Consider the following 14,799-nt stretch of genomic DNA (forward strand, 5'->3'; position numbering starts at 1 on the left):
TCTTCATTGGTCCAACAAATCTTGCTATTCACTAAATGCTAATAGAAAAATACAAGGGTAGAAAGTCTTTTGTGATCTGTTTATGACTTTTTTGTGTGAAAAAAACCAAACCAAACCCACTGCCATCAAGTCGATTCTGACTCATAGTGACTCTATAGGGCAGAGTAGAACTGCCCCATGCAGTTTCCAAGGAGCATCAGGTGGATTCGAGCTGCCAACCTTTTGGTTAGCAGCCATAGCACTTAACCACTACGCCACCAGGGTTTCTGTTGTTTAGAAAGTTTCCCTAAAAGATGTTTTCCAAGATTGTCCTGGCTATTGTCTTTATGCCTCAAGGCCCAGTTGATGTGTCCTTGTGAGTCCTTGTGGGTCCTCTTGAGTCCAGCTCCTGCTGGGTCACATTCTAGGACAGGGAATAATGACTCCAGTGTTATCTCCTAAATCATTGTGGTTAAGCGGTCAGCTGCTAACCAAAAGGTCAGCAGTTCTAATCCACCAGACGCTCCTTTGGAAACCCTGTGGGGCAGGTCTTCTCTGTCGTATAGTGTTGCTATGAGTCGGCATCAACTTGACAGCAGTGGGTTTGGTTTTTTTCTTTTTTAGTAAACAGAAATACAATTTGCCCTGTAAGGATTTTATTTTTTAAAAAGCGGAGAAATACTCAGGTTTGTCAACGTAAACTCATTTCGTTAATTGCAAGGTAGTCATGTCACAGCATACAGGCAAGACCTCAGGATATTAGAGATCAGAGAATCACAGTGAAATATTAGTCCAATATTTAAAATCCAAATATTCCACTTCAGGCATTTACCTTTAACAAGATGTCTCAGGATGCAAGCTTAACCGGTGCCGTGTTTGTTGGAGGTTCCTTGGTGCTAGGGTTTAAGGTAGGCAGCGGCCAGGCAAGGCTGTCTTTGGCAGTTTCTAGCCACGCCGGGCCTTTGGAAAGCTTAAGAGACCAAAGTGGAGACTAGCTGCCTCTGGCTTACTCCCTGTGAAAGGGCAAAAGCCTGGGTTTTTATGTGATTTTCGTCTCTCTGGTCTTCCTGTCAAACCCTTATGTGATCCAGGCATCCACTGATTGCATCTATGTAACTTACATATATCCATAATCAGGGTGAATATTTGGGGTGTCTTAACATTTTTTTTTTTAACATAGATAAACTAAAGGCTATGTCACTCCTTATCATAGCGAAGCAGTTGTCTTACAGTGAGGTAGCTGGCTATAATATTAAAACTTAGAACAGAGCTTACTCATCAGTTTTAAAACTTAACCTAAATGTCCAGGTCACACATTACACGTTTCACACATGTGTGATCTGAGACCATTAGAGTATAAGGATACATAACCCTATTGTATTTCTAAAATAAACACACTGATCTTGTTAGCTTTATTTTTTGTTTCCAATTTGGAAGCCTTTATTTCTTTTTCTTGCCTGGTGTACTGACTAGGTTTTCTAGTACAGTGCTGAAATAGAAGCTGTTAGAGCAAACATCCATACCTTATTCTCACTCAAAGGGGAAAAGCATCCAGTCTTTCTTTGTCAAGTATGATGCTAACTGTAGGTTTTGTATAGATTCCTTTTATCACATCGAGGAGGTTCACTTCTCTTCCTAATGTCCTGAGATTAGGATTGTAGACTGGATTTTTGTGGAATTTTTTTTCTACATTTATTGAGATAAATGCGTTGTTGTTTTTTAATTTTGTTAAATTACATTGATGTTTGAATGCTAAACCAACCCTCCCATCCTGTGATAAATTCCGTTAGGTCACAGTGTATTATTATCCTTTTATATATTGTTGAATATGTGTTAAAATTTTGTTAAGAATATCTCTGTTTGTGATCATGAAGGATATTGACCTGTAGATTTGTTTTTCTTGTAATATCTTTGTCTCATTTTGGTATTGAAGTAATGAGGGCCTTGTGGAATTAGTTGGGAACTATTATAGCCTCTACATTTTTCTGCAGGAGTTTATATGAAATGTAATTTTGCGTGGTAGAATTCTGCAGTGAACCATCTGGACATGGAATTTTGTTTGTGGAAATGTTTTTAACGACAAATGCAGTCTCTTTAATAGATACAGGGCCGTTCAGGTTATCTATTTATTCTTAAATAAGTTTTGGTAGTTTCTGTAGTTTGTGTCTTTTAAGAATTTTGTTTATTTCATTTAGGTTGTCTAATTTATGGGTATAGAGTTGTTCGTAATATTCTCATATTATCCCTTTCTGTCTGAATATACTGGAGTTACATCCCCTCCTTCATTCTTGATACTGGCAGCTTATGTATTTTCTCTTTCTTCTGATTGTTCTGGCTAGAGATTTCAGATTTCATTGATCTTCTTCAAGAACTAGCTTTTGGTTTTATTGATAATCTACATTGTTTTTCTGTTTCATAATCCTTAGGTATTTTGCTCTAATCTTTATTATTTCCTTTCTTATTCTTACTTTAGGTTTCATTTGTTCTTTATCTTATTTCTTAAAGTGGAAGCTGACATAAATGTGTTTGAAACCATTCTAGCTTTCTAAAATCAGTGTTCAGTGCTATAACTTCTCAATGCACTGCTCTAGCTGTAACCTATAAACCTATATATTGTGTTTTTATTTTTATTCTGTTACCAGTGGCTTATGTGGGAGTACATTATTTCCCCAAAATTGGGAATTTTCTAAGTGTCTTTCTAATATTGATTTCTAATCTAATTCTGCTGTGGTCAGAGAACGTAACTTGTATGACTTGAATCATTTTACATTTATTGAGACTTGCTTTGTGGCCCAGAATATGGTATACCTCCCCAAATGTTCTATGTGCCCTTGAAAAGAATGTGTGTTGTGCCCTTTTTGGGTGGTGAATTCTATAAATAAGGAACCCTTGTGGTGCAGTGGTTAAAGTGCTTAACTGCTAACGGAAAGGTTGGCTGTTTGAACACACCAGCCTGCTCCATGGGAGAAAGATGTGGCAGTCTGCTTCTGTGAAGATTTACAGCCTTGGAAACCCTATGGGGAAGTTGTTCTCTGTCCTATGGGGTCACTATGAGTCAGAATCGACTCAACAGCAGTGAGTTTGCCTTATTCTATAAATTCAATTAGGTCAAGTTGATTAATAGTGTTGTTCAAGTCTTTTGTATGTACTGATTTTCTGTCTACTTAGGGTCGCTATGAGTCAGTGGGTTTTGTATTGTTAATATTTTTTAAAGAGTCAATTATCTTTTTAAAATAAATAATAATAATAAATCTTAGAACTATTGTTTCATTTATTTTGCCGTTTTTAATTTTTCATGAACAAGTATAAATTCTGTCACTTTAATTTCATATTTAATTTCAATTTAATTTCATAGTGGCTAAAAGCATAAGGACAATGAAATTTTAAAGCTGACAATATTTCTCAATCTTCCTTTAAAAAGAAAATTGTATTATTGTTTGTATAAGATCATTTTACTTGTTACCAAGGTCACTTACATTTTCTTTAGTTCCCCCCCCCCTCAATTATTTCTGGTTTCAGAATCTGGGACATATTTTCCAGACATTGGTTAACTGAAGCTTCTCTAAGAAGGATTCAAGATATCCTTGAGGAGATAAAATATTCTTGTAAAATTCAGAAGAATTATTAGAAAAGTCAAAACAAATTTGGGAATCTGTGATCTCTGTAAATCTATGTTACCTTAAAATGTAAAGAATTTAATGTCTTACTGTTGAATTGGAAACCCTGGTGGCGTAGTGGTTAAGTGCTGCGGCTGCTAACCAAGGGTTCGGCAGTTCAAATCCACCAGGTGCTCTTTGGAAACTCTATGGGGCAGTTCTACTCCGTCCTATAGGGTCGCTATGAGTCGGAATCAACTCGACGGCACTGGGTTTTTTTTCTGGGTTGCTGTTGAATGGTGCAGTGGTTGAGAGCTGTGGCTCCTAACTGAAGGGACATTTCTACTCTGTCTATAGGGTCGCTATGAGTTGGAATCGACTCAATGACAGCAAAGGGTTTGGGTTTTTTTTGTTTGTTTGTTTGAATCATATAGGCCATTTTAGGGGAATCAGTCACTTACTTTTCTGGAACTTTTAATTTGATTATAATTTCGAACTTTTAGAAAATTTACGATAGTAATGCAAGAAATTCACTTATACCCCTTGTTCACATTCTCCAATTGTTTTCATTTCATGTCCTTGATTTTTGCAGAGTACACCTTCAGGCTTGATGGTGATGAAGCGGTGGGAATCCCCAAAATCCCTGTACATCCCATTGGATATAATGATGCAGAAAAAATACTACGGTATAGTTTTCTAGTTAGATATATTAAGATATTTTATCCTAAAGTATCCATTTTCTGATATAAAATCAATGTAACATAATTAAGTTAAAAGTAAGGTCTTATATCAAATAATTTCTGAAGTAGGAGTAACAGAGGACACCTATTTTTCTTCAGTAAGGGAAAAGTCTTTTTAGTGGCTAAGAAATAACAAAATATTGCTCTTTTTGCCATAAATTGATATTTCAAATGCAAGAATATGTCCAAAGATAAATGTGAATATTCATTTGGTATTTTTCAAGTAGTTATTATTTCCTTAGGTAGTCATTTGATGTTTACACTTAGCCTCTATTTTAAAAGTATGATAATGCCTGTGCCCAAGTCAGTGATTACATTGCTGTAGGTACCCAATGTCCAGTACAATAGTCATTAGCTACATTGCGGCTATTGAGCACTTGAAATATGGGTAATCTGAATTGAGACGTACCGTAAGTATAAAATTTACATTGTTTTTTCAATACCTAGTTTAAAAAGAAAAGAAAAAGAATGTAAAATATCATTAATACACTTTATATAGATGAAATGTTGAAATCATACATGTACCCTTTTTTAAAAGGATATTAGGAAAAGTGACTCACGTTATATTTCTGTAGAAGAGAACAAATATAGAAATTAGCCATCAGCTTGTAGATTTTAACCCCTCCAGGGACGTTCATACGGATGTGATAGAGAAAACAAGCCAACAAAAAAAAACTGAGTCTAGGGTTTCCTTAATCTGACTGATTTCTGGGAGAAGACAAGATTAATTAGGAATATGTAGCAGTAGGGATGATCTTAAAATGATGATTTCATCTCATAAGATGATCTCATTTGTTTGAACACATGGTTTGGCACATAGTAGACTCTCAGATTCTCAGATATTGGTTGAATTCATGAATGGTTCCCTTTAGAATCTGTTAAAGGAATTATGGTAAATGGTTTCAGAATATACATAAATTTTAGTAGTATTTGGAAATTATAAGCTACCATTTAAACTAAATTATTTCTAGTTTTATAGCTTCTTCTTTGGTTCTAGAATTGTAAACTATTTGCCACTGGTTGTAATGAAACCTAATTTCATATACACATGAGTGCCCCGTTCTCAGAAGTACGACTTAGTGATTTGACACATTCTTCAGTCCCAAATTGCTCTTTAAATATATGGGAAAAAATTTTTTTAAATTAGTGATTTGTTTAAATTAAGGTAAGAAAAAATACAGCAACTGTGAACATTAAAGGATTTATGTATTATAATAATAATAATACATACATAGATTTTATAATATTCCAGGCACTGTTCTAAGCTCTTTATAAATGTTAACTCATGAATCCTTATAACAACGCTTTGCATTAGATACTGTTATTTTCTCCATTTTCTTTAGGAGAAACTGAGGCACAGATGAATTAAGAAACATGAGAAATAGAGCTATTAATTGGTGGTGCTGGAATTCTAACCGTGGAATCCGGCTCAAGTCCAGTGCTTTTAACCACTTTGCTGTACTGCCTTTTGATAATACATATGGAAAGGATATATTTGTAGACATCTTTTAAGTTTGTATACATATATAGGAAATCGGGTGTGATTTGTCATGCTAATTGTATATCAAATTATTTTTAAAGATATCGTTCAGTAGTGATTAAAGAGTAAAATAGTGTATAATTTATCAGTTAACTCAGAGAGTATTTTCTGATATGTGGCCACTAGCTCCTAATAAATATAAAATTATTAAACAACATTAGTCTCTGAGAGCAGATGCCTGCCACAGCATCTAACACTTATAGGGTACCTTATGGTTTTAGAGCATTTTCGTATGTTACCCAGATAAAAAATTAATCCTATCTTATAGAAGTAAAGTTGATATTTAGAGAATTAAAACATTTGTTGGACATCGCTCAGCTTGTAAGTGGTAAAACTAAGACTAAATTCCATCTTACAACTCTTGATCTAGCTATAGTCCTCTCTTGGATGGTTATAGCCATTAAACCTTGAAATGATTTAATTTCATGGACTTTATTTATGGTATACATATCCAATTGGGATAACTCAATATAGTTCATTAATATTTATACACCAAGATAAAAACTACCATTTTGAAGGAAAATAGGGATCACAAATGATTATAAAATAGTTATTCAGAAATATTTAGTACGTTGTATAGCAACTCTAAATTTCTTTCTCTTAAGACTCGACGGCACTGATTTTTTTTTTTAAGACTCTTCTGGCACACCAAATCTATTTTTAAAGTCTCCTTTGGGATTGCAGATGTACTTTTTTTTTTTTTTCTTTTATAAGACAGCATAATGAAGTCCACCACTCATCTGTCAGTTTGTTATTATAAGGGGTTCTACCATTTTGGTTTGAATTCTCAACCCAACCACTTATGTGTAACCTTGAATCAGTTACTTAATCTTTTCTTTGATTCAGTTTTCTTACCTTAAAATGAGGACGGTAATAGTTTCTACATGGTAAGTTTATTGTGAGAATTAGATGAGATCATGTATGTACTTAGCACAGTATCTAGAACACAGTAAATGATCAATTAATGTAGTCTATAACTATTCTGGAGCCCTGATGGTACAGTGGTTAAGAGTTTGGCTGCCAAACAAAAGGTCAGCAATTCAAACCTACCAGGCACCCTTTGGAACACTATGGGACAGTTCTACTCTGTCCTATAGGGTTGCTTTGAATCAGAATCTACTCAATGGCAATAGTTTACATCTATTCCCTTCCATATCTCCAAGCCTCTATTTTTTTTAAATGCCTGTGCCAATAAAAACAAAAAAATCTGTTGCCATCTAGTCGATTCCGACTCACAGCAACCTTATAGGACAGAGTAGAACTGCCCGAAAGAGTTTCCAAGGAGCGCCTGGTGGATTCAAACTGCCGACCTTTTGGTTAGCAGCTGTAGCACTTAACCACTACAACTTAGTCATTACATTTTGAGTGCCTACTGGGCAGTTTGCAGCTTCTTCAGAAATTAATTTTTTCTTCTTAACCCAATCACGGACTTACCATTTTCAAAGAATTTCTTGGGCCCGGTGCTTCCCCACATAAACAGTTAAGGTAAAGAAAGGAGGATGATGATTCCCATCCCCCCTCACTTTTATTTTTTCTCCTTACCTCTTATTGCCAGCATAATAAATATTTTCCTTACCTTGGTTATGGCTCTTTCACTACGGTGTAGTCTCCACAAGGGAAGGAATTTTTGATGGTACCCAGCACTTAGTAAAGACTCAATAAATATTTGTTGGATGTTTGAATGAAGTAGACCCTGGTGGCATAGTGGTTAAGTGCTACGGCTGCTAACCAAAGGGTTGTCAGCTCAAATCCACCAGGCACTCCTTGGAAACTCTATGGTGCAGTTCTACTCTGCCCTGTAGGGTCGCTATGAGTCGGAATCGACTCGATGGCACTGGGTTTTTTTTTTTTGAATGAAATATTTTGTCATCAAACTTCATGGTGTCTTCTTGGACATTGTGATGCTCATCTTTATTCTGTCATTGTCATTTCTCTCTAGTCATATGGGAGGACCTGCACCACCAGATAAGAGCTGGAAAGGAAGTCTTAACGTGAATTACAATATCGGGCCTGGCTTTACAGGGAATGATTCTTTCAGGTAATTTTGCGTTATTTTGCAGTGATTAAGAGCCTGGCTTCTAACCAAAAGATCGGCAGTTTGAATCTACCAGCAAGTCCTTGGAAACCCTATGGGGCAGTTCTACTCTGTCCTATAGGGTCATTATGAGTTGGAATCAACTCGGTGGCAATGAATTTGGTTTGGTTTGGTTTAGTAGCCTAGAAAAGTTTTATTTTTTTAATGGAAAATTGTCAAGATAACTACTCTGCCAGATATATTTTGCTTATCTTCTTTTTCTTGCTTTTTACTAGTGAGCAATTGATCAGTTTACTTAAGAAGTCCTTACAGAATAGTGTATTCTTCCAATCATGTTACTACATTAAGTTTGTTTCATAAAGTCTCACAAGTAACTACATTTGAGTTAACACTTTCAACGTTTCATACACTGATTTTTTTTTTAACTTTCCCCTTCACCTAAAGTTTTAAAAACAGCCTCAGATCACTTTAAAAATGCTGGGCACGTAAAACATTAGGTTAAGGTAAGGGATGGAGATAAAGAGAAAGAGAAAAGGAGTAATTTATCACTTAACGTGTGGCTTAAATGAATTATTGGGCAAAGCACAAAATTATTATAAGGCTCAATGGACTTGTTGTAATTACTGTTGTTATTATACATTATACACTGTTATAAAGGAGAGACTGATGACGGAGTAGTTGTCCACTGGGCTTAGTTTTACAGAAAGAATAATAGTTTTCCACGGCTCAAGGCAAACAGGAAATGCCAGCCAGAATGATCGGCTTGTACAGAAGTGAAAGAGCATGGGATGATCAGGGAGAAACTGATAAATCAGAAAAGATACAGCTTTTTTTATTAAAGTAAAATTATTAAATCAGTCTTGTTTGGTAATGATTTACCTTAATTATGTGAATACGTATTCTTAATGTTTCTTAGTTTCCATAAGGATTTTTTTTTTAATTCTGGCACGTTTAAATACTAGAAGTTCATGGCGTAGGAATTTTATAGTATAGGAAATTTAGGAATATTTAACTGATATATATGCTTACTTATCTCATAATTAAATCAGAACAGGGTTCCTCTAATTTAAGAGATTTTGTTATGTAACTTAATACTCTCCAGAGGTGGGAAAACATAGCATACTCACACAATGAAACGTAAAGGCCTTTCTTATTTATAAACAAAAACGTATAGACAAAGAGAGACTATATAGCTTCAGCTCTGTGATTTCAGTTACAATTTAAGGGACATAAAAATTCTGGTCTAGAAATCAAAAAGCCATTCTCTTTCACAGTCGGCACAATATTCTTTCTTTGAGCACAGTATTCTTGATTTGGGAAACCCTGGTGGTGTAGTGGTAAAGTAGTACAGCACCTAACCAAAAAGTCGGCAGTTTGAATCCACCAGCTGCTCTTTGGAAACCCTATGGGGCAATTCTACTCTGTCCTATAGGGTCGCTATGAGTTGGAATTAACTCCATGGCAACGGGTTTGGGTTGGTTTATTCTTGATTTGAGCTCAAAATGGATGAATACACAAACAACAACAAATACTGAAAACCATGTTCTCTGTTGTCTCTCACCAACAGAGATCTGATAATCCTTTAATCCACTCACAGAGATCACCAAATGGCAAGACCATAAAACCAAATTCATTGTTGCCACAGTGGGGAATGATTTAGTTGCTGTAAGCAAACTAGAAACATAAAATGCAAAATCAGTAGAGGAAAAAAACAAAACAAAGATACCGGGAATCAGCAAACGGACTGGACAGCAACTTTTTTTTTTTTAAATCGCTGCCTGATTTACCTCTGAGAGCCAACAGAAGTTATATCCGAGTTTAAGCTGCCCATACCTGGCTCTGCAAGATGAATCTATTGAGCATTTAGGTGGGACCTCCAAAAATGATCAAGGACAATTTTTTTTAAAGTAAAATTAGATTGTTATACAAATATAAAATGAACATGTGTCAACGATTTTATTTAACTCATTAATTAATAAGAGAAACAGAAAGGTGTTGAATTATTCCAAGGGTGATTCAAAGTCCACACAAACAAATCAGCTCATCAGGAATGCTAATGTGAATTTACCTAATTAGCAGAAAAATGGTTTCTTTCAGGTAGGGGAGGGAAGTCAGTGGAACCTTTACTAAACAGATTGTGCATCTCTATCAAGTTTAAATTAGTGTAGAAAAAGACAGTAAAAGAGATAACCCTCATGGATGACCTAAGGCCTTTTCCAATTTTTCCTTACAGAAATATATTCATTTTGCAAATATTAATTGAGCATTTACTATATCCCAGGCACCATTCTGGGTACTAGGACCCAGCAGACAGCAAAACAGGCAAAAATCCCTATCGTGTGGAGCCTGCATTTGAGAATTCAGTTTATTTGGAACACAATGAGTTTGGGGTGATATGGGGTGATAATAGAACAACCATATAGGTATTCTTTAGGCAATTAGGAAATGAGATTAAAAACTAGGAAGACATCAGAATTAAAGAGGTGGATGAGATTTTGAGACTCTGAGCAGATATCCTGTTTGTTTTAATGTTTAGATTAAAATAGATTTTTTTCCTCCTTCCTCACATGTTACATTATTGCTTACTTAGTTTTTTTCATTTGATGACATATTAATGAATTTGTGTTTCTTGCTCATCGTAGATCTTAGGCTCATTATTTTAGAAATACATGCTAACCCATGTTTCTGCTTTTTTGCTATTATTTTTTACCTCCCTGAAGCAAAAATAAATCCATAACTTAATGCCTTAAAATGAAAGAATTCACCTATTGATTAGCTTCCCCCCCCCCCAAAGGCACTTTTAGTTGAACATTGCATGTAAATTATACATGCATTCAGAAACACAATATACGTTTAGGTGGAAGAGCCAGAAGCTGTACTTAGGAATATAGAGGTTTCGATAGCTTACTAGTGCTTCTGTTTAAACAATAATCACAAATTAGAAACAGCTGGGGCTCCTATTCTCTTCCTCCACCCCCCCCCAAAAGAAAGGACTTATTTTGTTCCCTTGTGAAAAAGAGGTTCAACATTTTCCCATGTCATTTCGGATTCCTAAAATGCAAGTAGTATTTTTTTCTGTCTGGCTGAACTTGATTGTATTTTCCCTTTTATTCTGATTTGGTGAATTGTAATTCAGGAATGAATATTCAAATGACTGGCCCAAATCAGAATCAACGGTGATGGACTAGAATGATTTTATTATGTAGTTGCCTTGCTCATTTTTAGCAGGGACTTCCCAAATTTCTGTTTAACGGTAGAATTTATCATGTTTCTTACATGGAGCACTCAATTAGCTCTTTAACAATGTACTGATGTACCATTTGTGTAATCTTAAAGAAAGTTAATGCGTGGCCCGAATGAATATAAATACTAAGACAATATTCAAACAATTTGCTTATGGCTTTTCTTTCGTTAGATAGTGGGCTGTTTTTCCTGTTTTTATAATTAAATAGATTGTATTTAAAAAATTTAGAATGAACATCTAAGACATTTTGACTGATAGAATATTTTGAATTTTAAATAAATATCAGCAGTACAGCTGTGAGAGAGGAGGAAGGAAAAATGTTAGACACTCAGTTCTTAAAATTTGACTTTAAGATGTATGCTCAAGTACTTAGGAGTAAAGTGTCATGATGTCTGCAGCTTACTGGCAAATGCCTTCAACAATATCAACCATTGTTGAATTTAGGTGGTGGATATATGGGAATTCATTATTCCACTGTATAGTTTTTCTGTACTTTTGAAATTTTTCATAATAAAAAGTTGGAAGAAAACTGCTAGTGTAATCCTCCATGAGAAATCATTTATTTCCTTTGAAATTCTAGGAAGATTAGAATGCATGTTCATAACACCAATAGAATCACGAGGATTTACAATGTAATTGGAACCATCACAGGATCTCTGGAACCTGGTGAGTCAGTAATTTTTTTTTTAATGTTGTCTTTACAAAGATTATGAGAAAGATAAATTTCAGTCAACGATTGACTTTTTTTCCTAGCTAACATGAAACTACTAAATTTGAAAAAAGAAACATACAACTCTGAAAGGAGATTATACTTTATAGTCTTTATTTTCTCTATACAGGAAAGCTCAAGCAAGAGGAAGCTGAATTTAAAAACACAGACTACAGCTGTTTATAATGTATTCAGAGTCGCAGTTCTTTTAAACACATTCTTTTCCAGACAGGTACGTTATTCTGGGAGGTCATCGGGATGCCTGGGTATTTGGAGGTATTGACCCAACCAGTGGAGCTGCCGTTTTGCAAGAAATTGTCCAGAGTTTTGGAAAACTGCTGAGTAGAGGTAAGTAATGTTTTTTGGTAGGTGATAAAAGAAACTTACTTAATAAATTTTTCTTTATTTTTAGGCAGATATACTTAATGTATGTTAACAATGATTACAGGCTGGAGACCGAGAAGAACCATTATATTTGCCAGCTGGGATGCAGAAGAATTTGGACTTCAAGGTTCTACCGAATGGGCAGAGGTAAGCAAGGGAGAGAAGGTTCTTGCTATTTTTTTGGTCAGCAGGGAACAGGTGTCTATGTGTCAGGATGATCACAAATAGATTCCAATGGATCCGTTTGTTTTTACTCTTCATCAGTTTGGCAACACAGAATAATCTCTTAATTAGTAGGCTACAAAAATTAATTATTATTGTCAAAATGTTTTTTTCTATTTGTATTTCTTTTGTGAACAATAGTAAAATAAGTAAGCCCAGAAAATAATCAAAAGTAGCAAGCTGTTTTTGACATGTGAATTAACTTTTTTTAAAAATTCAGTACAGATCCTTGGAGTTCATTTTCAAGTTTTTTAAGTTTCCTTGGAGTTCTTCCATTTAAGAAAGCATAAGATGCTTCGTTAAAATGATGATACTTTGATTATGTTTTCATGTTTACAGATTCCATGCAAAATTACAACTATAGGTATAGTTCACCATTTACAAAAAAATGTGTGTCTGACTATTAAGTGTAAAATGTAATTTTATAAATTGAATTACCGTGGTGAATTGTCTTACTTTATAGTTTCAGAGGTTTGTTTTTTTTTTTCTTCAGATATGATTGATTTTCACTTGTCATTGGCTCTTAATGCTTTATCTTTAAGTGTCTCTCCTGGCCCCTTCTTTCATCTTCTTCCCTTGGTCTCTCTGTTGAGTAAAACCTAAGTTCTTGAATGTATAAGGTAAGCTCATTACGTTTTTATAAAGGTAGGTGCGCTAGATAAGCATTTACTCTCTCCCACCTTCTTCAGTCTTTTATTATTATCCTTGTTTTAAAACATGGCATACGTATATTGCCATTGTGTTTCATTTTTTAAAATGTTTTACTCCTTGCTCATTTCCCTTTATATTACTTAAAAAAAAAAAATCAAATAAATATGGTTAAAAATCATACACACAGTTACTTCCTGGTATCCCTTATCATTTTTTATTTCAGTACATTGAAAATTTTTATTATTACATTGATATTATAAATATGCATTTTGGAAGTAGAAGAATTAATTTAGATGAATCAAATTTCATTAATTAATGTCACCTTTGAAAATATGTAATTTCTTATGAATACATGGGCATAAATATGTTTTTCTGTTTCCATAATTTTGACGGCTTAAAATAAAGATGAAAGAAATCTAAGATATAAGATAATAATATATGTTTCATTAATATAAATACGTGTGGGTTTAAAGTAGGCAATTTCAATACTCTTTCAAGTTTTCCACCAGGTTATTGATGATATACAGCAGCATACTTACCTTCTTTAAATACACCTAGAAATCCTTTTTATTTCTACTGTAAATTTGTTATAATGAAAACTGACTATATCCATAGCAGGAGCAACCATCATCTGGCCTTTCTGACGATTTCATGGAGACAAATGAGAATCCTCGTTTGTGTCATAACCACACACAGTTTTAAATGTTTTTACTGTAGCATGTTTGTCTAAGGTAACAGGTTAGAGAGAGGAGTGAAGGGCTTTCTCAGTATGTTTCCATCTGTGTGTGGCTACATTGTTCTTCTCTTTCTTGGGTCTCTGTGTTTACGTGTGTGTGTGAAAGAGGGACGATTTTGTCTTTGTCCTAATCTGCCCTTCCTTCTCGCCTGCTAGTTTTTTTTTTTTCTGTCTTCCTCTCCTTTTTGTGCTTTGTTTTCCGTATCTTTTTTCTTTTTTAATATGGATAAATGGAAATATTCTATTTCTCATTTTTAAAATGAAAAATTTCCTTGGATATCCACTCTCAATGGATGTCAAATTTCAATATATGTAAGACACTTATTGAAAAATACAGATGTTCAGGCCTTACTTTGAGCAATGCTGATTGAGTAGGTCCGGGCTGGGGCCCCAGAATCTGGGAGCTTCACCTCCGTAGATTCTCATGCAGGGGACCAGGGAGTGCCACTTGGAAAACAACTGCTTTTCTGGAGCATCCTGCTATTGTTATAAACAGTAACTCCCATTTTATAGTATTATTCTTTTTGGTTTAATTGCATTGATGTTGTTCTCAGCCAATCGGTTATCAGCATTTTCTGTGAATTGATCACCAGCATAGGTATTTGTACACCACCTTTCCACTAAATTCATTTCCTTATTCGGTTTATGTTTCCACACATGTAAATAGTATGAATGAAGTAACAACTTTATTTCAACTATAGGAAAATGCAAAAACACTCCAGGAGAGAAGCATTGCTTATATCAACTCAGATTCATCTATAGAAGGTAAATTTTATTTCAGATTTTTTTTTTTTAACAATATACCACCCTTTAACCCTGTAAATTCCAGCTTGTTAACTATCTCATATATCCTCTTCCTGTTAGATACTTCAGCAATACCTTCATTTTCCCATTTACCATGAAGAAAGCCAAACGGATTATATGATTTATAACTAAGCTATTGATCCTAATTTCTTTAGTATA

General features: G+C 34.6%; 1 protein-coding gene across 1 annotated transcript in view; it reads left to right on the forward strand.

The window, feature by feature from the left end:
* The window catches only part of NAALAD2 (N-acetylated alpha-linked acidic dipeptidase 2), a 49,340-nt gene that overhangs the window by 15,639 nt on the left and 18,902 nt on the right, over positions 1–14,799 (forward strand). Inside the window, exons 7-12 of the mRNA XM_003415580.4 lie at positions 4,168–4,261; positions 7,795–7,893; positions 11,715–11,800; positions 12,072–12,191; positions 12,292–12,374; positions 14,538–14,601. Of these exons, the coding sequence (XP_003415628.2) occupies positions 4,168–4,261; positions 7,795–7,893; positions 11,715–11,800; positions 12,072–12,191; positions 12,292–12,374; positions 14,538–14,601 (546 nt within the window). The remainder of the gene's footprint in view (positions 1–4,167; positions 4,262–7,794; positions 7,894–11,714; positions 11,801–12,071; positions 12,192–12,291; positions 12,375–14,537; positions 14,602–14,799) is intronic.

This window comes from Loxodonta africana, chromosome 7, assembly GCF_030014295.1.
Source record: "Loxodonta africana isolate mLoxAfr1 chromosome 7, mLoxAfr1.hap2, whole genome shotgun sequence".
Taxonomy (NCBI): Eukaryota; Metazoa; Chordata; class Mammalia; order Proboscidea; family Elephantidae; genus Loxodonta; species Loxodonta africana.